The sequence below is a fragment of the Neovison vison genome, chromosome 2 (genome assembly GCF_020171115.1).
Source record: "Neovison vison isolate M4711 chromosome 2, ASM_NN_V1, whole genome shotgun sequence".
Lineage (NCBI taxonomy): Eukaryota > Metazoa > Chordata > Mammalia > Carnivora > Mustelidae > Neogale > Neogale vison.
In genome coordinates, this window is record NC_058092.1 from 46,288,401 (window position 1) to 46,314,751 (window position 26,351).

General features: G+C 45.8%; 1 protein-coding gene across 1 annotated transcript in view; it reads right to left on the minus strand.

The window, feature by feature from the left end:
* C8B (complement C8 beta chain) overlaps positions 1–24,808 on the minus strand; it is a 43,355-nt gene extending 18,547 nt beyond the window's left edge. Inside the window, exons 1-6 of the mRNA XM_044236424.1 lie at positions 24,717–24,808; positions 17,380–17,536; positions 14,259–14,400; positions 12,332–12,473; positions 5,715–5,847; positions 3,186–3,383 (exon numbers count right to left, since the gene is read on the minus strand). Coding sequence (XP_044092359.1) covers positions 3,186–3,383; positions 5,715–5,847; positions 12,332–12,473; positions 14,259–14,400; positions 17,380–17,536; positions 24,717–24,808 — 864 coding nt within the window. The remainder of the gene's footprint in view (positions 1–3,185; positions 3,384–5,714; positions 5,848–12,331; positions 12,474–14,258; positions 14,401–17,379; positions 17,537–24,716) is intronic.
* Between the last annotated feature and the right edge of the window lie 1,543 nt (positions 24,809–26,351).

The window sequence follows — 26,351 nt, forward strand, 5'->3', positions numbered from 1 at the left end:
ATTTCTCTAAATACTGTAGGTTTCCTCTCTTGCTCGGATGTTGATAAAAGCCTTCCCGCAGATCTCCCTTCTTTCTCTAGCCTGCCTTCCCTGCTCCAATCAGAGCTGATGTCTTAAAACTCTGGGAGTATTCCACACTTGCCTTGTCTCATTGCCCTTCATAGATGCTATGTTTTTTATAAACTGAAGGTGTGTGGCAACCTGTATCAAGCAAAGCTGTTGGCACCGTTTTCCAACAGCGTTTGCTCACTTTGTGTCTCTGTGCCCCAGGCGGGTAATTCTTGCCATACTTCAACATCTTCTTTATTATGATTTTTGGTACGGTCATCAGTAGTGATGATTTGATGAAAGCTCAGATGACGGTTAGCATTTTTAGCACTATTTTTAATTCGAGTATGTCCATTGTAATTTTAGACATAATGCTATTGCACACTTAAGAGATGGCAGTATTGCGTGAACATAACTCATGTGTGCACTGGGAAACCAAAAACTTTGCTTAACTCACTTTACTGTGACATGCACTTCATCGCAGTGATTTGGAACCAAGCCTGCAGTATCTTCGAGGTAGGCCTGGGTTATGAGGTACCTCTGGACTTAAAACAAAACCCTGCATTGGCTCTCTATTATTGTCTCCAGAATAAAATCTGCTCCCTTACTGTGAACACAAGAACTCCCACTCTGTCCCCTGGTAGTGAGTACGCCTCCCCATACATACCTTCCTATTTCCCACCACCACACCCTACATCAGCATCAGTACAACTTCTCACTGTTCCTCAAATCTGCCATTCTCTTCATAACACAATTTTGCACATGCTATTCCTTCTGCCTTAAATGCTCTTCCCTGCCTTTTCTGCCGGATGCACATCTACTTATATTTTTAAGCAACTGCTCAGCAGCTGCTGCCTGTGTGACACCATCCCTGAATTTCCCAGACATGCACTCCATTCTCCAGGACAGCATTGCATTTTGTGGCTGTTTCCTTCAGAGCACGCACCCTCCTGTATTACAGCCGATGCATATATTAATCATTAGTTACCTGCCTACCTGTTTGCCTCTTCTCTTAGACTGTGAGCTTGAAGGCAAGAATGAGAGTGGATCTGTCTGCAGGCCTCAAGTCTACTCTAACACCCAGAATACTGTAACACACTGTAACTGGCTGTTTCAATCAGGGAGGTGGGCGCGGGAGGGGCGGTGGGGAGCAGGAGAAAAGGAGTAAACAGGTGGCACCCTTCTTTTGCTCCCCAACGAAGTACGTTCCTTCTCAGCGGTTCCACCCTTCATCTCTCTAGTTCCATCTTAGGCACCTACTAAGTGCCATCCTAAGCCCAAAGATAAAAGAAACAGCCTGTGCCCCCAAGTGGATGAGAGCCTAGAAGGTAAGGAAAAACATGCAAAGACTGTAACAATCGCATTAACGTTTACTACTCATTTTCTGTTGGTTGGTATTTCAGCAGCAGAGACCTTTCTGAGCTCCCCTCACCACTTTTTCCTCCTATGAAGCATCACAGGTGACTTGATCTCCTCCATGGTCCGCTCAGATCCATTTTCTAACATAACGCACTCATGTTGAAAACGCTCGGGGACAAGAAAATAAAATGCACCTTTCTGGCTGAGGAATTCGAGGTTCCCCAAGGCTGCCTGTCACCTGCTTCTCTGACATCATATCCCATTACTTCCTGGTCCAATTACTCCTCTTCCACCAACTCATGGGCTCTGACCCTCATCTTACAGGCAAGAGGGAGCAGGTGACAGGGTTAGATTAGTATCCTAGATACGTCTTTCTGGCAGCGCATACATCTGAAGGAGAAGTCGGGAGAAGGAGACCCTTCAGGGGGGCCAAGCAAGAGGTGCCAATGTCCGGGCTAGTTAAGATATAACCAGAGTTAGATTGAGAAATACTGGAGAGTTGGAGTGCCTGGGTGGCTCAGTCGTTAAGCCTCTGCCTTTGGTTTAGGTCATGATCCCAGGGTCCTGGGATCGAGCCCTGCATGGGGCTTCCTGCACAGCGGGAAGCCTGTTTCTCCCTCTCCCACTCCCCTGGAGGCTTGTGTTCCCTCTCTCGCTGTATCTCTCTCTGTCCAATAAATAAGTAAATAATTCTTAAAAAAAAAACAACAAGAAATATGGGAGAGTGACACTGAAGGATTTAGTGGCCAATAATGTGGAAATGAAGAAAAGAGAGAGAGAAACCATGATTCTGCAATGCTTCGCCTAGGAAAGTGGAAGGAAACAAATGCTATTTAATGGAGAAAATAGGGGAGGAAGAGCTTGCTCTGGAGTGTCCATGAGGAATTCAGGTAATGAGGCCTGTAAGAGTGTGCGGTGCAGGTCAAAGCATAACAGGAAGGTCAGAAACAGTGAGGAAGGCACGCAGCTTGCCCTGGTGGCGGGGGGTGGGGATGGGGGTAGGGGAGGTGAATGGAAGTCGTCATCACCCAGCGTGGTCGAGGGATAAGAAGAGAAGATGGCCATGAATTAAATAAAGAGCAGGTGGGGAGATTAGAACCAGGAAAGGGAAGCAATAAGGAGCAGCAAATACGCAGGAGGGGCAGGTGTGCAACGGCCCAGTTGACCCCACCAAATGCTCTGAGAAGTCAGAGAAGAAGAGGTCTGGGGTGACATTCTGGAGGGAGCTTCCGCAGAACGTTTAGGAGTTAAAGTTAAAGTGCTGGGGGCTGAAACACCTCCAGAGATGATCTGATATGGAAAAGCTACAATCTAAAGCTTAATGAAAACCCGGGGAGGGGAGCCTGGGTGGGTCAGTCTGTTGAGTTCAGGTCATGCTCTCCAGGTCCTGGGATTGAGCCCTGCGTCGGACTCCACGTTCAGTGGGGAGTCTGCCTGCTCCTCTCCCTCTTCCCCGCTGTGTGCTCTCTCTCTCTCTTAAATGAATAAATCTTTAAGAAAAGGAAAACCATGGGATAAAGCTCTGTTAGAAAGTGAAAGAACACAAATATAGAAGAAAATAATTATAGACCACTGCCTGGCTTTTCTAAAAAGTAAGTTCACATAAGACCTTGTTGTTTTAGGTTTTTTTGTTGTTGTTGTTGTTTTGTGGGAAGATTTTCAAGATATCAAAAATACAACTTGTTGCTAGGTCTGGTAGTAATGGGGAATAAAGACACATCCGGGCATGAAAACTCAAATGGATATACAGAAATTAAAGGGCAACAAAGGGTACTTACAGTGTGAGAGAATCGTTTGATTCTTCTAATAAATTGTTTGTTATTTTCATCTTTGAGGTTCATACCAAGTTCAACTATTCCAGGTATTTTAAAACCAAAGCTGAAACTAAACTTGCTTTCTTTGGTCTCTGTGACATTTTTTTCAAAATCTGAGTACGATTCATACTCTGTCAGCGCAAATTCGTATTTGCCTTGGGTCTAAAGGAGGAAAAAAGAAAATGTTTCCTATTTCATTTGACTCCCATCAGTTCCATACAAGTCAACAGATATCCTTTGTATTCTTATGGTGTAAGAATATATTCTTATGGTAAGGATCTCGACTGGAGACTCTGGATATAGAAACCTCAAGGCTGACTGTGTTCTCTAGCCCCATGGCTCCCAATCCAGGAGGAGAGACAGACTATGGGCAAAACTCAGGTGGGGACTCGACTTGGGTTCTCCTGGGAGCTTGGGGACATGGCTTAGGCCAAGGCACGTAGATGGAAATGAACAGGATGTATTCTACAAAGTGCTGGGATTCTGGTGTGGTCGACCCAGAAGATGCAATAGTGAATGTGAAGGGACAGGCGTTGTACTGGCATCAAAATGTTGAGGTGTCTGCATTACTTGCTCTGAAATTTGGACTTGATCCAAAGATGAGCTAACAGGGGCATAGCTGAGCCTCTAGAAGTTCCCTTTGGGAAAGCACAGGGGTTGGACTGGAGGTCAGATGAATCTGGGGTCAGAGAAACAGGTCAGCAAGGAGGCTGTAAGGAGAGAACAGCCGACTGCCGACAAAGTCTGGTCAAAGGTGGGAATGAAGTGACATGGTGGGAAAGTGCCTTCCAGAGAACGTAGAAGGGCTGACTGCTCAAAAATCAGTGCTCGTTGTTCTGTGCATAGGGGAGCTGCCAAAGACACTGCCTGGATGGCCTTGGAGGGACCCGTCCCCAGTGGACTCCACCCCCCACACGTCAGCTCCTGGTGGCGTAAACACTCAGCTGCTGAGGAAGGGATTCCCAGCATGGCCTGGGGTAGAACGTGTTTTCCAGCTGAACAACCTTGGGTGACCAACTTGACTTCCATATGCCTCAGTTTCTTCATGTGTAACACAGAGATGATGGCTTTTCCTCCCATTGGCGCGTTCTGGGGATGGAGTCTACGTGGGGAAAACACATACTTCACCCGACACGGTCCTCAGAAGACACGGGCTCTGCAGGGAGGAAACTTATGACATGTGTCCTGGCAGGCCGGGGGCTACTTTAACCAGGATGATAAATGGCTGCTCTGAGATCCTCCCTCGAAAGGAGAGACCATGTGGGTGGCAGTGGGCATGGTGGGGCAGGCTGTGCTTGTCCATGTCTCTTTTTCGGCCAGTAAGTATGTGTGGGGAGAAGAGGAGGAGGAGGAAGAGTGGGAGGAGGAGGAAGTAGTAACCTAACCCTCAGGACTGCATGATTTTAAAAGTAGAAACTCGGGTGCCTGGTGGCTCAGTGGGTTAACCTGCCTTTGGCTCAGGTCATGGTCTGAGTCCTGGGATCGAGCCCCAAATCAGGCTCTCTGCTCAGCAGGGAGCCTGCTTCCCCGCCCCCCTCTGCCTGCCTCTCCGTCTACTTGTGATTTCTCTCTCTCTGTGTCAAATAAATAAATAAAATCTTTAAAAAAAATAAATAAAAGTAGAAACTCTCCTCAACTACTCTCTCATATGTAGTCCAGCCTGCTTATCTCACAGACAAGGAAGCCGGGGCCAGTGTGGAGAAGGAGCTCCGCCTCAAGTAAGACTGGGATGGGGCAGAGCCAGGCCTGGAACCCACATCCTTCCCTTGATCTCCTGTGTGTGTGTGTGTGTGTGTGTGTGTGTGCGCGCGCGCGCACGCACGCACGCTGTGGTCAGAGCCTGTCCCAGTCTCCCACTGTCTGTGAGCTCTACTTTGAAGCGGGCATGTCTGTCGGAACGCAGGCTTTGACGGACAGAGCACGTTATGACTTCAAAACCTTAGCAGAATGCTGGTTCTGATAGGTGAGGGCTCGCAGGAACCGCAGGAAAGCAGTTTACCCGTGCTGAGCATGCTCCCTCTCCCCAGGAAGCCACGTGCTGACCGTGTGTGTTCCACAATGACACATGGAGTCTCACTAATCCTCTCCCTGTGGGGCAGAACCTTCCCAGCCCCCCACTGAAAGAAGGGGGAACGGGGGCTCAGAGCACGTAGGCTGACTCAGCTGCCCTCCTGCGGAGCCACCAGGTCTATGAGACTCCAAATCCGCAGCCCTACTTCTGTCTTCCCTGCCAGCTTTGCTACTGTTGCTCGCCCAGTTCAGCTCCTGCAACTCTTGCCATGACCGCCTGTGGTACGCAAGCCTGGCCACTCTGTCCTGAGGAAGGGAACTGTCCATTGTACGCAGAAAGAATTGACCCTCAAAGAGGAAGAGGGATGCATCCACACGCCCCCAGCTAGCAAGCCACAGGGCTGGGCCTCGGTTCCCTGCTGGCTGGCTCCCTTGTATGTGCTCCCTCCACTGCCCTGCAGGGGCTTCCTGGCTCTCACATACCTGTGGGGTGTAGCTTTCCACATTGTAGGGCTTCCTGAATCTCGTGTTCAGTATGTAATGGGGGGAGCATCCACCGGCGTAATACCTGTGGTCTAGGACCGGGCCTTCAAATCTGTTGGTGAACAGATTTATCCTGCAGGGAAGGCATGGAAAGGGGGGAGAGGTTAGGGTCATCAGACTATGTCATCTTCACTGGCGGACTCTAATGCAGGAAACCCAAACTCCTTGGTATAGCATTCAAGGTCCTTGGTAGTTGGTCCAAACCAGCTTTCTGGCTTCATCCGTGGCCCTTCCAGACCATGATCATATACCCTATTCCCAGTCATTGGGAGAAGCTTGCTGTTCCTTCGATCTGCTCTGCTCCTTCTCTGTTGTGGAGCTGCTGTTCCCTGTGCCCAGAATGCCCTTCCAGCTGCTCAGTGTTTTGTCTCTAACTTGTCTTTCAAGATTGAGCTCTGTCGTTGCCTCATAGGAAGCCTCGACCAACACTGGCTGTGCTAAAGCTAGAGGCCTTCCTAAGACCCTGTGCCTGTCCCCTCAAGCAGGGGTCACCCTGTATGTGTATACTTTCCATATGAGAATGGTTAAGCAAAATAGGTAAGAACAGGGACTCTGGGATCAAATACCTGGGGTCAAATCCCTGTTCTGTCATTTCCTAGCAATGTGACCTCAGGCAAACCAGCTAACCTCTCTGTACTTTGGTTTCCTGAAAAGAAGACATCCAAATGACCAACAGACACATGAAAAAGTGCTCAACATCCCTCAGCATCAGGGAAACACAAATCAAAACCACAGTGAGATAAATGACAGATGTTGACAAGGATGTGGAGAAAAGAATGTTGGTGAGAATGCAAGCTGGTACATCCACTCTGGAAAACAGTATGGAGGTTCCTCAAAAAGTTGAAAATAGAGCTACCCTATGACCCTGCAATTGCACTACTGGTATTTAACCTAAAGATACAAATGCAGGGATCCAAAGGGGCACGTCCACCTGAATGTTTATAAGCAGCAGTGTCCACAATAGCCAAACTATGGAAAGAGCCTAGATGACAGATGAATGGATAAAGAAGATATGGAATGTATACACAGACACACAGACACACACACACACACACACACACACACACACACACAATGGAATACTATGCAGCCATCAAAAGTTGAAATATTGTCATTTGCAATGATGTGTATGGAACTAGAGGGTATTATGCTAAGCAAAAGAAGTCAATCAGAGAAAGAAAATTATCATATGATCTTTCTGATATGAGGAATTTGAGAAATAAGACAGAGGATCATAGAGGAAGGGAGGGAAAAATGAAACAAGACCAAACCATAGAGGGAGACAAACCATAAGAGACTCTTTTTTTTTTTAAGATTTTATTTATTTATTTGACAGAGAGAGAGAGATCACAAGTAGGCAGAGAGGCAGGTAGAGATGGGGGGGTGGGGAAGAAGGCTCCCTGCTGAGCAGAGAGCCCGATGCGGGGCTCAATCCCAGGACCCTGGGATCATGACCTGAGCTGAAGGCAGAGGCTTTAACCCACTGAGTCACCCAGGCGCCCCCATAAGAGACTCTTAATCTCAGGAAACAAACTGAGGGTTGCTGGAGGAGAGAGGGGTAGAAGGGATGGAGTGGCTGGGTGATGGACATTGGGGAGGGTATGTGCTGTGGTGAGTGCTGTTTTTGTAGCAACATGGACGGGACTGGAAGAGATTATGCTGAGTGAAATAAGTCAAGCAGAGAGAGTCAATTATCATATGGTTTCACTTATTTGTGGAGCATAACAAATATCATGGAGGACAAGGGGTGTTAGAGAGGAGAAGGGAGTTGGGGTAAATTGGAAGGGGAGGTGAATCATGAGAGACTATGGACTCTGAAAAACAATCTGAGGGGTTTGAAGTGGTGGGGGTGTGGGAGGTTGGGGTACCAGGTGGTGGGAATTATAGAGGGCACGGATTGCATGGAGCACTGGGTGTGGTGAAAAAATAATGAATACTGTTTTTCTGAAAATAAATAAATTGAAAAAATTAAAAAAAAAAACCAGGGCCCTGCCTGGCATGATCATTTTGGATCAGATGCATAATATAAGAATGCTGTGTTCATGAATTAAATACACTTTGTGATTGGGAAAAAAAAAAAGACTGATGAATCATAGACTTGTACTCCTGGGGCAAATACTTTGTGTGTTACTTTTTAAAAATGCGCACAAGGACAATTCCTGCTTCATGCTTTTGTGAGGATTACATATGCCCATGTTTGTTAGCTGTTCAACACTGCCCAGCCTATGATAAATATTTGATATTATTTGTGTATCTGTTGTCCCACTATATTGAGTGCTTTTTTTATTATGTTAGTCATCATACAGTACATCATTAGTTTTTGATGTAGTGTTCCATGATTCATATTTTGCATATAACATCCACTATTCCATGCATTCCATGCCCTCCTTAAAATCCATCACCAGGCTCACCCATACCCTCATGCTTCTCCCTTCTAAAACTCTCAGTTTGTTTCCTGGAGTCCACAGTCTCTCATGGATTGTCTCCCACCCTCATTTCTCCGCCTTCATTCCTCCCTTCCTTTTCCTAATGTCCTCCATGCTATTCCTTATGGTACACAAAGAAGTGAAACCATATGACAATTGACATTCTCTGCTTGACTTATTTCACTTAGCGCAATCTCCTCCAGTCCCACCCATGTTGATGTATTCATCCATTCTGATGACTGATTAATATTACATTGTATATATGGACCCCATCTTCTTTATCCATTCTTCTGTTGAAGGGGATCTCCATTCTTTCTATTGTGGACATTGCTGCTATGAACACTGGGGTATATCTGTCCCTTTTTCTCACTACATCTGTATCTTTGGGGTAAATACCCAGTAGAGCAATTGCTGGGTCATAGGGTAGCTCTATTTTTAATTTTTTGAGGAACCTCCACACTGTTTTTCCAAAGTGGCTGCACCAATTTGCATTCCCACCAACAGTGTAAGAGGGTTCCCCTTTCTCCATAACCTCTCCAACATCTGTTGTTTATTGCCTTGCTGATTTTTGTCATTCTAACTGGTGTAAGGTGGTATCTCAATGTGGTTTTGATTTGAATTTTCCTGAAGGCTAATGATGATGAACATTTTCCTGTGTGTCTGTTAGCCATTCGTATGTCTTCTTTGAAGAAGTGTCTGTTCATGTCTTCTGACCATTTTTTGACTTGATCATCTGTTTTTTGGGTGTTGAGTTTGAAAAGTTCTTTATATATCTGGATATCAGCCTTTGTCTGTAGTGTCATTTGCAAATATCTTCTCCCATTCTGTGGGTTGCCTCTTTGTTTTGTTTATTGTTTCCTTTGCTGTGCAGAAGCTTTTTATCAAAAAGGAGAATTTCAGACCAATATCCCTGTTGAATATGGGTGCCAAAATTCTTGACAAGATCCTAGCTAATATGATCCAACAGTACCTTAAAAGGATTATCCATCTCGACCAGGTGGGATTTATCCCTGGGATGCAAGGGTGGCTCAACATTTGCAAATCAATCAACGTGATAGAACACATAAATAAGAGAAGAGGAGAAGAGACAAGAACAACCTGGTCCTCTCAATTGATATAGAAGAAGCACTTGACAAAATACAGGACCCTTTCCTGATTAAAACTCTTCAGATTATAGGGACAGAGAGAACATTCCTCACTTCATAAAATCCATCTATGAAAAACCCAGAGAATATCTTTCTCAATGGGAAAAAGCTAAGAGCCTTCCCACTGAGATCTGGAACAGGACAGGGATGCCCACTCTCACCACTGATGTTCAACATAGTACTAGAAGTCCTAGCAACAGCAGTCAGACAACAAAAAGAAATAGAATATATTCAAATTGGCAAAGAAGAAGACAAACTCTCTCTCTTCGCAAATGATGTGGTTGATACTCTCTATGGAAACCCCAAAAATCTCCATCCCAAAATTACTAGAACTCATACAGCAATTCAGTAATGTGGCAGGATACAAAATCAATGCACAGAAAGCAGTTGCTTTCTTATACACTAAGAATGAAACTGTAGAAAGAGAAATCAGAGAATCGATTCCATTTATCATAGCACCAAAAACCATAAGATACCTTGGAATAAACCTAACCAACGAGGTAAAGGATCTGTACTCAAGGAACTATAGAACACTCATGAAAGAAATTGAAGAAGACAGAAAAAGATGGGAAAACATTCCATGCTCGTGGATCGGAAGAATAAACTTGTTAAAATGTCTGTGCTGCCCAGAGTAATCTATACTTTCAGTGCCAACCCTATCAAAATATCAATGGCATTTTTCAAAATGCTGAAACAAACAACCCTAAAATTTGTATGGAACCAGAAAAAACCCTGAATCACTAAGGAAATGTTGAAAAAGAAAAACAAAGCTGGGGGCACGTTGCCTGATTTCAAGCTATAATACAAAGCTGTGATTGCCAAGACAGCATGGTACCTTGAGTGCCCTTGAGGGTGGTGGTTTCCATCTTAAACTTTATACAATCTCCATCACAAGACACCAAACAATCATCGTTTACTGAGGAGCTAACTAGAAACAGACACAGCAGTGGGTGATGCTACGTACGGATCACCTTACAGAGCATCCCGCCAAGCCCGGGGCAGATGTCATTATGTCAATTTAGAAGAGATGAAAATCCAGTCTGTAGCCTTATTTCTCAGTGCCTCTGAAGGCAGGCTTCCATTCCTGACCAGCTCAGATTACTACTGAGAGCTCTGTCTTCTCTCAGCTCTGTGCACTGGCCTCGATTCTGGTCCTAACAGAATTGTCTTGGGCTCTCTTTCCTGTAACAGAGTTTCGTGTACTGTATTAATGTCTATATTTTATTTAATCAGTACAGTGTGGTGCTTACTTCGTGGAGGCAGCCATTGTAGTCAGCTTACACATATTGGTTCCTTATAAGGATTAATCCTTACGAGACAGTGATGGAGATGATGATTCCCATTTCACAGAGGAGGAAAGCGAGGTAACTACCTGCCGAGGTCTCACTGCCAGCCGGCATCCTTCCCCCTGCACAAGCTGCCTCTCACTTGTCTGCTACAGTCCCATGAGCTTATTTGATCCTCACAGAACTTGAGAGAAGGGTATTGTTGATTTCCTTCCTTTGATGGCAAAAACCGAAGTCCCACATAGAGGTATGCCTCACCTGAGGTCCCAGGGCCAGTGAGCGGTCATTCTGTCCCCTCCTACATGGTCCGCTGTGGCTCTACTCCTGGGCTTGGAATGTCTGCTCCATCACCCTCTCAGTCATGTGACCCCCAGGAAATCTCTTACCTTTTCCAGGCCTCAGTTTCTTTACTGAGGAGGTGTGGATTATAATACTAGCTTATAAGATGGTGCTGAGAGCAGGTCTTATCCATAGGAGAGTCTCTCTCTCTCTTTCTCTCTAATGGCAACCTTAAAGCAGTGAGATTTGATTTTTGCTCAAGAAGAGGGTGAATTCCACTCAGGGTTACTGTTTTCCCCAGGCTGCCTCATCTACAATGATTGCTAGTGCATGTGAGGGGAGGCTTTCACTTTTCCTCCTGGAGGCTAAGAGCTGTAGAATGTGGCAGAAAGGGAGGGCAAACACCAGGCTACGTTGGTCCTTTCTGACCTTGCTTCTCTGATCTCCAGAGGACTGAGCAACTCAGAGGTCCCCAGAAGCTTGAAACCCTGACTGACTGAAAACCCACCTCAGAGATCCATTTCTTCACTAACTACCTAGGAACCCAACCTCTGGACCAGAACCTATGCTGGGCCTAGAGATACAGAAAGATAAAACCTCCCCTGCAAGTTGTCAGGGTGCCTGGCGGGGGGGTGGTGGTGGTGCAGTGGGTCGAGTGTCTAACTCCTGTTTTGCCTCAGGTCACAGTCTCAGGGTCATGAGATTGAGCCTAACAATGGGTTCCACACGGAGTCTGCTTAAGAATCTCTCTCTCAGGATGCTTGGGTGGCTCAGTCAGTTAGGCCACTGCCTTCAGCTCAGGTCATGATCCCAGGGTCCCAGGATCAAGTCCTGCATCGGGCTCCTTGCTTGGCAAGGAGCCTGCTTCTCTCTCTGCCTCTGCCTGCCACTCTGCCTGCTTGTGCTCTCTGTCTCTCTATCTCTCTTTGACAAATAAATAGAATCTTTAAAAAAAATCTCTCTCCCCTTCTCTCTTCCCCTCTTCCCAGCATGAGTGTGCACGCTCTCTCTCTCTCTAAAGTAAATAAATAAATCTTAGGAAAAAAAACACACAAAATGTCTCCACTGCACGTTGTCAGTAGGATTCAGAGGTAATGCTTAGAAAGCACGTAATACAGTCACACAGTAAGTGTTAAATAAACGTTCATCCCCAGCCCTGGCATAAAGCCCATATGGTCTTCATGCACAGCTACACACCTATGTTCCTAACCCAGCCCTCCGTGTGGCCTCTGTATGTCCCTGGGACGTGCTCCTGGAGCTCCCTGGAACCTTCTTCAGAGAGCAGCTACAAATGTCCACTTCCACTACAATCTTTTTTCAGAAAGGAAAGAATCGTGTTAATATCCGCTCCCTTCTTCCCCTCCAGACTTACATTTAATTCCGTGCCTTCCCATCTACACAACAGGAGGATAGTAACTTACCCACTGGCCAGACGGCCAATTGCCCAGTACTGCTCCATTTCATGCTGACATTTTTTTAAAATCTTCTTACAGTTCGCTTCATCAGACTGGTCTCCGCAGTCATTGTCCCCATTGCAGAGAAGTCTACGGTTTACACACCTCCCTGGAAGGAGAAAGGGCGTTACCCATAGTCCTGTGGCTGCCAAGAGGGGAACAAAGATGGTGTGAGCACCTACTATGTGCCAGACATTTTCCTGGACCTTTAAGGCCATTTTGATTAGTCCTTGTGTATCAGGGTGGGTCAGTAATGGCATTAACAGTATACCACCCCCCCCCCCGCAAAGAAGCCAGTGTTGCACTTCTAAATGCTCTTGAAGGGGAGGTTATTAAGGGAGGAGGAAGGGAAAGTGTCTTCATGGCTGGGATTGAAATGACCAGACAGGAGGGAAGTCTAGACTTCTCTCCCTGAGGCTGGTGAGGTGAGGTGGGTTTGGTAGGTCCTACAAGTAGTGCTAGCTGTGTGACCTTCCACAGTTTACCTGACCTCCTTGCCTCAGTTTGCTTACCTGTAAAATGGGGAAGTCATCATACCTACCCTCCAAGGGTTGTTGGGGGGTTAAATGAAAAAGTGGAAGAGTAAAGGCTCATGGTAAGTTCTAGGTAAGTGTGAATACTCTTCTTATTGTTTTGGTGGGTCAAATGCACAAGACTGGTAAACATTTGCAGCAGGATTAGAAATTATAACTTTCTAATCACAAATGCTTCCCACTAAACAGCACTGCCTTCAACACCACAGCCATTTATTTTTAAGCTCCAAAAATATCTGGACTCTATGTTCAACATTTGTAACACTTTTCTTCCTTCAAATGCTTCCCTTCCCCCCCACCCCCGATTTGACTCTTTCTTTTATTTGTGTATTCTTATGAGATAAAGCCTGTAAGACAAGTGACCCTCTTTCCTTAGATGTGTCTGATCACTTTTAACCAATATTAAAAGCAGAATGTCAATCTGCTCTTCAAATGTTTCTTACAAGGCACTTAAACTAAAGCCTACCTGAATAACCATTATGGCTTTGGTCAGAATCATGGAACACTGGCCATAATGAGTCCATGGACACGCTGTAAAATCTTTCAGATTTATTACATACAATTCTGCATTTGCAATAAGCCCTGGAAATAGCTCTAAAAATCTCTAACTCTTTCTTAAATACCCCCAAAGCACAGTCCACATGGGTATAGTGAATGTGGAGAGCTGCATCTCCCATCAAGATAATTTGGGTCAAAATACTCATATTTTTGCTGGAGGCTTGGAAAAATAGAGAGGCATAGGTTTGCTTGAATTCGCAAGATAAATGAGTTGGAAAGATGAGTGTTTACTTAGTTTCACAGCAGATGATTATTCGTTTGTATGCTCCGTCCTTCCCTCTGTCCATCCATCTGTCCTTTTTCTCCTTCTTTCCCTTAATCAAAAATTTTTACTGACTATTGCTTAGAGCATGCTTATAAGGTGTTAACATCACTTCCAACTTTCTATTGAGAGGACCAACATGCAGAAATATTAAATGACTTCTCATAGGCCACAAAGTCAGAAGAAGACTTGACGCTGGATTACTGATTTCAGCACATACACTTTGGGTGGCCTTCATGTCAATGGATGTAATGTGCACTCCCCAATTTCTAATCACAGCTCTTCTACTTACCTGCTGTCTGATCTTGAGCAAGTAACTTCCCCAAGTCTCAAGCTCCTAATTCACTAAATGGAAATAATATCAACACCTAATTTATAGGGCTGTTTTTGTGAAATAAGACCCATAAAGGGAGATCAAGGAGGCCTCTCGGCCTGACACATGACCCTGACTTGAGCACTAGGTAACGGCTGGCCCCCCCATCATCAGGTGTCATCACCTCATTTGCTACATTTCCCCTCCCACTCTTGCAGCCCGTTATACCTGTCTCTGCACACACAAAGCCTTCACAACGCACTTGACTTCTGCATGGTCTGCTGGTAACACAGTCTTCAACTTCCTTGTCAGAGAAGTTACACGGTTCCCCATAGAACTGAGATGGCTGGAGCAAGTAGACATGTCTGTACTATGGCAGAGAGGAGCAAGGTGAACCAAGGGCAGAGCCTCAGGGGCCTCAGGAACGGAGGGATACACTCAAGGGTCTATGTTGCAATTGGCTTTGCTTGACTGTTTCAAGCCAATAGGTCGATTCATGTATTCTTGTTTATTCTATATCTTATAAATGAAAAAGCAGGTGCACCTGACTCTGATACCTTGGAGTGACATGATGTTGGCAAGTTACCTTATCTCTGTAATCTCAGTTTGTCAATCTACAAAATAGGAGTAACAAATTACCTAAATGTACAATTACGGAGTTTCAATTACATATATGATTTCTATATGAAATCTCATGATGTTTTCCGGTACATAGTTGGCACACGGTTTCTTGTACTTGTTTTTCTTTATTATTATTGATAATTTTTAGCAGTCCATATTTCTCTAACCTCCTGTTTGCTTATTCCAAAAAAACTGAATTTCCAGAACATTAATTGAGCCACCCAATGTTGAAAAGGGTAGGTGTTCACCCTTGCCTTCCTTTTACTTTCAATCGAAGTATATAGTTGACAGCATTACTCATTGGTGTATGGGTGTGTAACATAGTGACTCTACAACTCTGTACATTATGTTATACTTTTTTTTTCAATTTATTTATTTTCAGAAAAACATTATTCATTATTTTTTTCACCACACCCAGTGCTGTACATTATGTTATGCTCACCATAAGTGTGAGTCAGTCACCATACCACCAGTCCCCATCAGTCACCATACAACACTATAACAATACAACTGACTATACTCCCTATGCTCTACCTTTCATCGCCATAACTCATTCATTCCATAACCACTTATTTGTTTTTAATCATAGTCCTGCCCTCTAGCCTGCCCTCAAGGAGGTCACCGCAGATGGTGGTGGTAATGATGGTAAGCACCAGGTAGTAACAACACGGTGCGATGGCCGCCATGACTGAGGGACAGAGCGCTCTGAAAGTTGACAGGGGGCACCGCCGATGCAAACTCAGGAGAGAGTGAAGTCACAACTAAGCTGAGACCCAAAAGATGAGTAGAGATGTCAGGTAAACAGGAAGAGGTGGTGTGAGGAGGGTGGAGAAGAGTCACCTGGGTAGAGAAAATTGCTATACCAAACCTGACAGACTGGAGGGTGCCTCATTCCAGAAAACAAAAAGAAGTTCCTCATGGCTGAGAGATGAGTATACGAGGGCAGATGGCCAGAGCTAGGGGGAGATACAGGCAGGGGGTCAGGTCATGCAGGGCCTCCCAAGCTTCAATGAGGTTAGATTTAGTGTTTTATTATGAGGCAATGAGAAACAGTTATGGGGGGAAAATGAGCAGAGTTAGTGGCTTTCCAATCTTAGTTGTAGGTAAGAGTTTGGTGCAACGAAAGGGTACAAACCAGGAGAGCAGCCCCTTGGAAGAATGCCGTGTTAACCAACCACCGTTATTACTTGCATGGCATCTGGAAATCCAATCTCCGCCACCCAGCAAAATGCAGACAACCATTCACCCATGTCCCTTTGCATTTCCAGAGGGTCCTTCTTCCTGGAAGACAGAGGCTGGCAGGACAGAGTGAGGTCTGCAAAGAAGAGAGCTAGAAGACCCGCCCCGGGCTCCAAAGACAAAATGGGTTTGAGGAGTGCAGAAATGATGGAAGGGAGACATCTCGAAATTCCGGTTGAAAGGTTTTGATCAGCCGCCAGCCAGTGACCACGCAGAGAGTGATGTCACCCACTGCGGGCAAGTGTGTCGCGAACTCCAAGCAAAGAGCTCTGGCTGGCTCGCTGGCTGACTCATGCTGAGTCGTCCTGGTTTCTGGTGCAGATGAAGCAATTCTACAGATAATTGGATCGATGTTGGTAACTTCAGCAATAAAGCTCACTTTGGGAACTGAAGGTTCCTGCACGGCTCTCCATAAAGATCCCGTTAACTGTGTAAATATCCTGGACCCACTTTTACAGCTTCATTAGGGTCTTAGTCCTTGACTGCTTTGATGTCCTGAGGAGTTGGGGAAATGACATTCTCTTTTCTCTGACATATCTGCTGTGCTCAGAGCTGCAATCCTGGATCAGCCCTCTTAGGACAAGGGAACCTGAAGGACAAATACTACAGCGACCTCGTGGTTTATTATTATTATTATTATTATTATTATTGTTGTTGTTGTTGTATTTATTTTGGTGGGAGAACACTAGACAAGAAGACAGAAGTCTGAGTTCAAGGCCTGTTACTTATTACCAGGTGAATCTGATGAACCACCAGAAGGGTCTGAGTCTCTGTTTGCCCACCTGCCTCCTGGAAAGTGTCACAGTTGCCTTCCCCTTCCTTAGAGTTGTCAGAAAATATCAGGAGATCAAACATCACAGATTTATGGGGCACCTAAAAAGTTCCAGAAATTGGGACTACCCTGAAAATACAGAATTGGATAAACCTTCATTTCACAGAAAGGTAAATAATTAAGGAAAAGTAAATGACAGGAAGAACAGGGAGCTATTACAGCCCACAGAAGGTTGCCCATCTAACCGTGCAACGGGCTGAGAAGTCAAGGAAGGTCTCAGAAGAGGTGGCTTATAAGTAGAGTTTCAAATCATGAGTAGGTGTTGGTCAGTGATGGAAGTGGGAAGGGTCATAAGAGCATGAATAAAGGCAGAGAAAGAATGAGAAATGGTCAGAGAGAGAGAGACAAGTGTTCTGTTGTTTTAATAGCTCCCCTGGTTGCGCCACGAAGATGGAGTGAAAGAGCAAAGTCAGAGGCAGGAAGTCTGCCTAGGAGGCTGTTAACACGAGCAAGGAGAGGTATGCCAGGAGAATAACTGGAAGGATGAAGAAAGGATCAAAGAAAGGCAGCACAGAGGAAACTAACGCATTAACTAAATAAGCCAGCATTTATTGAGGTCCTACTATGTGCCAGGCACTATCAGCACTGCCTCAGCCAGTCTTGCCGAGAGTTAGGGGTTCTGGAAGCTTAGAGCTCCCCCAAGGCCAGGGTACTTACCCTTTTCTTCTGACAGGGATCACACGTGGTCCAGGAGGACCAGCTAGAGAGTTCACAATCAAGAGGCATTGGCACAACACCCACACTCCGCGTCTGTCGGCTCTTGGCAAGGCTCTTGTTGACTGCGTTCGACTCTAGACAGTGTGGCCTTTCACCTCTAAGGGGTCATCACGAGAGGACAGGATCAGAAGAGAATTAAGAACACATACCGCCACCTCCCCCCGACTCCATAAACACGTATGTGCTCAATTGTGCGAGGCTATTAGTTTACCATTCAAGTATCGGCTAATTCATCCAGCAAACAATTACTGAACACTTGAGTGCCTTGCACTTTGGCTAGCTATAGCTGAAAGAGAACTGAACTCCGAGCCGAAGGCAGTCCGTCAACAGCGGGGACATCTTGGTCTGCTTTGTCCACCTGTGTGACTTTCACTTTTCTCATCTCTATAATGGGAGAGTCATGCCTATCTCGCAAGGCTATTTCTAGGGTTATCTAAGAGAGTACACATAAAAGCACTTTATAAACTCTAACCTGCTATAGATATACAAGAAATAAAACCACAGCTGGATACAGGACTTTAAGCAACTCCCCCCTCACTGTGCACTTTTGCATTATGCCCTGGGAAAGGAGAGGTTGGACTGGATGATCTTTTCTCCTTCCTTCCTCCCTTCCTCCTTTCCTTTCCCTTTTTTTTCTTTCTTTCTCTTTCTTTCTTTCTTCTTCTTTCCTTCTTCCCTTTCTTCCTTCCTTCCCTCTTTTTCTTTCTTCTTCTTTCCTTCTTTCTCTCTCTTTCTTTTCCTTCCTTCTTCCTTTCCTTACCTATCCTTTCTTTCTTCCTTCCCTTTCTTCCTTCCTTCTCTTTCTTTCTTTCTCTTTTCCTTCCTTCCTTCCACTCTCTCCTTCTGTTTCTTTCTTTTCCTTTCTTCCTTCCTTCTCTCTCCTTTCTTTTCCTTCCTTCCTCCTTTCTTTTCCCTTTCTTTCTTGCTTTCTTCTTTCCTCTTTTTTCCTTCTCTTTCTTCCTTTTCTCTCTTTCTTTCTTTTTTTCTTTCTCTTTTCCTTCCTTCCTTCCCTCCCTCCTTCTTTCTTTTCCTTCCTTCCTTTTTCTTCCTTTTCCTTTCCTCCCTCCCTCCCTTTCTTGCTTTCTCTCCATTTCTTTTCTTCTTCTTTTTTTTTTTTTCTTTTTAAAAGAGAGAGGAAGGGGAAGGAACGGGGGGGGAGAGAGAGAGAATCTTTTTTAAAAAAATATTTTTATTTATTTATTTATTTATTTGATAGAGAGAGAGATCACAAGTAGGCAGAAGGCAGGCAGAGAGAGAGGGGGAAGCAGGCTCCCCGCTGAGCAGAGAGCCCTATGTGGGGCTCAATCCCAGAACCCTGAGATCATGACCTGAGCTGAAGGCAGAGGCTTAAACCACTGAGCCACCCAGGCGCCCCGAGAGAGAGAATCTTAAGCAAACTCCATGCTGAACACAGATCAGAATGCCCACCTTAATCTCACAACCCTGAGATCATAACCTGAGCCGAAGTCAAGAGTTAGATGCTTAACCAACTGAGCCACCTGGGTGCCCTGGACTTGATGGTTTTTAAGAGTCCATGAAGCATTTGCTAAAAACCAACAACATTCAGGGTACTGTGCTAGAGGGGATCCAGGGAAATATAGAACACAGGTTCTGCCTTCTGGAACTCACAGTTTGTCTTAGGATAGGAAAAGAGAGACACATCTCATGTCTTAGCTGTTTGGGACTTTATCCAGTAGACTGCATTTTTAAGTACACAGGCTCCATGGTCAGAGCTTTATTTTGGGGGCTACAGTATAGAGACTGGGCAGGGGTGGGGAGAGCCTGGATGTAGGACAAGCATGTAGGAGGCCTGTGCAGTGGCACTGAGGAGTGATGTGAGCCTGACCTCTGGCAGTGTCTAAGGGAGAACACCTGGAGAGGTCAGGTATATGAGACCCTGCTCGGGTGAAATAAATAGAAAGTGAGAGGAAGTGGTTAGAGAGGAAGGGGTTTGGGCTGATGCTTGTTTCCAATGTGAGTGTGTGCATGAGAGGGGAACATAGGAGCAGAAGAGCTTGTTGGAGAAGATGTGGATGAGGTCGTGGAACACCTATGTCGAGAATTCAGCAATTAGTTCTCATGTGCGTTTCATATACAAAAGAGAGATTTTCACCAGAGATACAGATCTGATCGTGTCAAGCTATGGCAGAGGTTAAGACTGTTCTTGAGAAGAGAGGCAGGCCAGAGATAAGTCCTTGGGGAACATCAACACCACCAGCAGACCAAGAAAGATGGGTGCCCTTCCAGTCCCGAGCATGGGTAGTGCAGAGCCGTGAGTGGGGATGTCGGTGAGACCATGGTGGGGGGGTGGGGAGGGAGACAGACAGTGTCACATCTGCAGAACAGTCAAGTGACAGAAGAACTGAAATATGTCTAAAAGGTAAGGCAACACTTTTTCTTGAGTTCCTGGGATTTAGTGGGGCATTCAGTAAAAGGGTGATTAAAAGAACACATCAGTGAATCTGTCTAGGCATCCCATTTCCCCCATGCATAACATAATGGGTGTATTATGATTTTAATTTTCTTCCACCAAAAAGAGTGCATAACAAAATAAGATTCCCTAGTAATCTGTGTTCCTTTTCAAGGCATGAGAGATGAGAAAGAAAACAGATTTGCTGAGCACCCAGGACATGTTAAGCCCTGTGAGAGGTATTTGACCCACTGAGTTCTCACAGCAATGTGAGAAGACATCCCACTTGTACAGATGAGCGAAATGCCGGAGAGTCACATAGCCAGTGGGTGATCGTGGGGTCTGAGCTTAGGCTTGACTCTAGAGCCTCTGTATGCATTTCCCCATGCTGCCCACAAAGGAACCGGGCCACACCCACTCCACTGGTACCCTCCTTCTCTATGCAGGGCTTCTTCCATGCCCATGTCCAAGATTGAGTCATTAGGGAGAGCATCACATAGTTTCCACCGACTCAAATACATAGTACATCACTCCAGACAAGGTCATTAACAATACCTTCTCACTTGGCAAAAGTCCTAAAAAGAGGATCATATTAACTACAGTGAAATCCATCTCCACAACTGCCCCAGAGACCAGCAAAAATCAATTGCCTAGTAAAGTTGGATCTTTAACGAAAGGTCAAAGACTCTCCTGGAAACCACAGGTGGATGCTTTAAAACGGTTACTTGAGGCAGGATGCCACTTACCAGTGGGAGGGCTCAGAATGCGCTCTTACCTACTATTCTGCCCGGGTTTGACAAACAATATTGTCTGTGATTCAGCTTCTCCTAAGTATATATTTGACAGCTCAGCAGGGTACCCCTTTCCTGTTCCAATTCAGACGCCGTTAACATTGTGTTTTCAGCAACTATCAACCCAATTCTGGGCCACAGTTGAGACTGAGTAGATAAGTAATGCATAAACGCACACTATTAAGCATCACAATTATTTTCCTCTCTAAGATTTCAAAGCCCGTTAATAGGCAAGATTATCGTTGATAGAGAGGACTTGGTTAAAAAGTGGTGATAGCCCCCAGATCTCTCCGTTTTGCACCCCATTTTCATTATGGAGGTGGCAGCCTAATGAAGTAATCAGCTGAATAAATTGTATGCTTGTCAGTTACATCGGTTAAGATGCGCGTGGGTTATTAGTACTGCAGAATGCAAATCTGAAAGAAAGGCTGGCATTAAGTCACATCTGTACATCCCAGCCTCTGTGTAGGGATACAGCACGTTCCTTTCACGCCTGTGGATTTTTACAGAAACAAACCAGATGGACCTTTTGACCCATTGAGTTGACTCTGTCATTCAAAATGTGGGTTTTTTTAGTGTTGGACACTTAAACATGCCCAGAGAAGTACAGAAAGTAAAATAAAAAACATTCACATACTCACGGCCCAAGGCTGCCAATTACTAACGTTTTGGAGTATTATCTTCAAGTCTTATTTATTTATTTACTTGAGAGAAAGCGAGAACAAGAGTGGAGGAGGGGCAGAGGAAGAGGAGAGGGAGAATCACAAGCAGACTCCGCACGGAGCCCAGAGCCCAACACGGGGCTCCATCTCATGACCCTGAGATCACAACCTGAGCTGAAATCAAGAGTCGGATGCTCAACCGACCAGTCCAACCAGGTGCCCCTAGTCTTTTCTTGTTTTAAAATAAAAAATAACCCTATACATTTCGCATCTGCATGAGATGCCAGCCCCAGTTATTTCCTTCTCCTCCTTTGCAGAAGAAACTGCTGTCAGGAATTTCCATGTATCCCTCGAGTCCTTTAGATATTTTTACACATGCATACGTATGCGCAACACATAGCACTGCTTTCCTCATACCGTGTATCTTACTGTGCAAGTTGCTTTTGCCAGCCAACACTCTAGGTCCTGAGCCCAATGCCTGCAGATTCATAAAGAGAGCTAGTTCATTTCTTTTACCTAGATCTTCTATCAAAGGGCATAAATTGCATCCAATTTATTCTTTTTCTTTTTGGAGGACATTTGCATTTGATCAGCGTTTTGCAGTTGTAAACAATGCTGCAATAAACACCCTTCTCCAAGCCCTTGGAACGGATCCATCTACAAAAGGCATGGCAGGGACGCACCTTTCCTCAAGGTATATAGAAGGCTATGGCCGACATCAGGATGTATTTCACAGGTCCCTGTCTTCCTCGTCTCTTTCTAAACAGAGTCTCTGATCAAAATAAAGATGGATCCATCGAGTAAGGCAGGATTAGGTCAGCAGTAAATTGCAAGCCATCAGCTTATATAGATGGGGTGTGTCAATATATTTTGGCTTTCCGTAGAAATCCCCTGACACAACAACTTTCTTGTCACACACAATTTGTTAGGCAGCCTCATTCCCTCCTCAACTGGCATCCTTCCTCCTTGCTACAAGGGACAGCTTCTGGGTGGCAGGTTTTCAATTTCTCCCATCTCTGTCAGTGGTGGTTGTAGTCATGAAATTTAAAGCAACATCTGAAGGCAACAAACGTGTGGTCCAGCGAGAGAGAAACGGCACAGGGATCCAGCAAGTCAGGGACACATTGCAGCCCGGGAGGGGATCACGCGTGTGACAGGCAGGACGGAGCAGGGATACCCAGGAGCCCCAGAACCAGAAAAAAAAAATTGGATGTGAATCCATATTCTGTTCCAGATGAAGTGAGCAGCCTTGTGAATTACACTGTATCCCCATCTTGGCTTCCGTCTCTGTAGAACCGTAAACAATAGCACTTACCTCAAATAGTTGCGGGGGATTAGAACTAATGTTGCTAAGCGCCTGGCCCAGAGGGGCAATAAATCAACAACCGGTCTTCTGACAACGTGATGATTCCATCTGACTTGATTATAAGAACTAAAGACAAAAAACTTCCTCGGCTAACAGGAGGGAGCTCTCAGCTTCTCCTGCTCCAGAGCTGAAGGCTCTTCTTCCACTGCAAGTGTGGAATTCGAATCCATGCTGTGCTCGGGACACCCAGGGGAAGTCATGGGGAGACGCTGGAACACCAAACCTGGATCCAGGCATGGGTTTGAGACTGATGAGACCTGAGGTTGTCTCTTCTTCTCTTTGAGGCTATTTTGCTATTCTACATAGCATGGATAGAGATTAACACCCATCTCCGGACAGGGCTGGAGGATTGAACAAGGCACTCTACTTACCCACTCCTACCTCCACTTCCTTCATCAGAGTGAACTTTTAATACAGAAATATGATGGTGTTTCTCCTTGGCTTAGAACCCTTCAATGGCTCCCCATTGCCTAGAGGGTCAGGTTCAAGCTCCTGGGATGGCACCCCAGGGCTCTTCAGTGCCTCCCTGCTCTGATCCTGCTTTACTCCCACTTGATCCTGTCTTTGGCAGCACCCCACTTTGGCCTGTGCTCAAGGCCTCCTGAAACAGACTCGAAGTTTCAGGAACACACCAGGTTTCTCTTCCTTCTGTGCCTCTGTCTATGGTGATTCCTCCGTCCGGTGATTCCTTCACCCCCTTGACCATTTGGCAAACACCTATTCCTATAGAAAGATTCAGCTCAAACACCGTCTCTTCTAGAAGCCTTTCCAGGCCCCCTGCCTGCCTAGTAGAGCTGGTCACTCCCTCTCTTGCTTCCCACCTGTCCCTGTTTCATCTCTCGCAACAGTACACACAGCGTGGGCTCACAGCTTGGCTTTCTCCATGGGAACACGAACTCTGTGTCTGACTCATCTCTAGCCTCAGAGCCTGACAAGGAGCCTTGTGAAGGCGTCACTGCTATGCAAAGGGTTCTACGAGCCCCTTACACCCTGCATTCCAGACCCAGTTCCATGGGTCTTTTTTCCTTCTCTGCATATACATAGTGTGTGCACATAAGGCAGGCCTTGGCAGCTTGGTTCTTCTTGGGGCTGAGTTGAGGTTCTTGATAATCTTGATAATCATAATATTATCAATTTGTTGAGTACCCAGTGTGTAGTGAACACGCGCCATCCTGGTCTCAGGGGCGGTTGCCCAGTGACAGCTGGGGGCTCAATAGAGCCCCAGTACCCATTGGGTATTGGGAGGTTGTACTCAGACAACATTTATGGAATGATCAAAAGGAATGGCCCTAACAGTCCTTCTTCCCAGATGTTTTATTGCAAAGTGACCTGGGATACCTAAGTGTTTCAGCGTTTGAGGTAGGGGAGCATTCTGTATGGGGAGGACCCCCCCCCTCCCCCATGATCAGGTCACTGGCACTTTCTTCCCTGGAGCCCAATTCTGAGCTTTCACTCAGATATTTCCTTCAGCCTGTTTTATATCCTACTAACAATACAAAAAATGATGAAATAAATCAGTTAGCATTTATCTGCTGGGAACATACCAAGTGTGTGTGTGTGTGTGTGTTTGTGTGTGTGTGTGTGTGGCTGTGTGTGTATGTGTGCGTGTGAGAGAGAGAGAGAGGGAGAGAGGGAGAGCCTGACAACACCCAAGAGCCTAAAGAATATGGGTTGATGAGCAGGTACAGTGGATCCCTCTCATAAATTAAAATCATTGACATGAATTGGCTCTTTTTCCCATACATAACAAACCTTCTTTTGCATAAAGAGTCATACCGGGCCTTTGTTCAGAACACAGAACAAGTGTCCCATTCTTCTCAGCGTGACAAAACACATTTAAACATGTCAGTATCTTGTGGGAACGTGTGTTGAAGTCAGATGCTTGGTTCCACAATAATCTGAAGACAGTTGTTGATCTTTGTTTATCAAATGCACACAAATTGCTTTGAGAGCTGTTCCTTATTCCATAGGCCCGCAACAAAAAGGCGGTCAGCATGATCCTCCCTGTCACATTACTGATTGGGGAATCATTTGTAGCCATCACTTACCTGGAGCCAGGCAAACCGACAGCACTCAGAGCAGCACAGAGAAGAACCAGCTCTGCCAGGGCCCTCCAAGCCTGAGGTCCAGATGTCTTCATTTTTAGTCTGGGACCAAGCTCCTCTGGGATTCCTGGGTCCACGAAAGGTCTGCACAGGGAGCACTGCCCTCAGCTTCTGTCCCCAGAGAGCAAACAGTTCAGCAAAGTCAACAGAGAGCCAGCAGTGACCGGGAAATGCCTTAGACTTTGCACGGATGGGTACTTACCTCTAACTCTGGACACCAGGGGGAACAGTGGAAAATCCTAAGTGTGGATCAACCAAGAGGACAGGCTGTTTAGTGAAGGCTATGGGCTTGAGGTCCAGAATGCTGGGTTCATTCAAACCTTTCTCTGCCACTTGCTCGCTTTGTCCCCTTGGGCAAGTCACTTTACCCCCACACCTCAGTTTCCTCACTTGCAAAGTGGGTAGGTTTAAGTAAAGTAACCGAAGTGAGCAGAACGGGCCCTTGTTAAACCCTCAGAGATGTGAGCTCTAACTGCAAAGTGGAAGGCAGGGTCGGAAGGCCAGCCAGGCCCACAAGAGGCTGTAAGAGCTCTAGAACCTGTCTGCCTCAGTTGCAACTGTCTCTGTGTGTTTCGCTAGCTGTGTGAGCCGTGCATGGCCAATCATAAACCTTTCTGAGTCCGACTTAACCTCATCTATAAAACGAGAATAATAATAGTATCCAACTCACAAGGTTGTTGCAGAAACTAAATAAATCTTAATCTTTATAACACTTTGAACAGTGCCTGGCACATTCTTGGTGCCTTCTCTATGAGCCAACTGGTATTTTTATTGACTGTCTCTGATTCCAAGTAGGCATTCTAAAAATGATAACTGGAAGAGCATAATCATCCAAATACATGGTTTTGTTATTACATAACCTACGTGGAGCTTGACTATAATTAGGGGGAAACAGAGCTTCCCTGAGCTCGTTGGGAAGTGCGGTAGATGACTGGGACTGGTTGACTTGACCTACGTCTCCCATATTTGCTAGGAGCCCTACACAAACACAGTCAGTAGCAACCTGGAGAGAGTTCCATCCACACCATACCCATTCACCGATCGCCTCTCCCACATCACAGGGCAGGGGGCCTCACTGTCTTCCCGCTAAGGTTGAACACTGCAAAGGCAGGTGCCCCTCCTGTATGGTGAACCAACATTTGCCTCGAGCCTCGATGGATGTTTCACCTCAAACTCTTTATTATTCTGAAGAGTGTGCCAATTGCCCTGTCCTTTCTATGCGGCCTCCCCCCTAAGTGGGATTAAAGGAAAACGTCTCCCAAGGCTCTCTTGCAAATGGTCTAATCCAAGCAAAAGGGCACCGCAATACCTCCAGAAATGACTCCCAGAGGCCCCGTGACCCCATGTCGGATGGGTGTCTTCAGGTTTTCAGCTCCAGCATGAACCCAAGGTCAGGCTGAGGGGCACCTCTTGGCTAGGCACCTGCCCTGCGGGTGGTGAGGAGCACAGGCGTGGGCGGGCAGGGTGGGGAGCAGCCCAGCACACACTTGGAGGCAATGTGCCAATGACCAAGCTCTTGACCACAGCTCGCTGAAAACCATCCCTGACTCCTCAGAATCAACAGATTAAAGTCCAAAC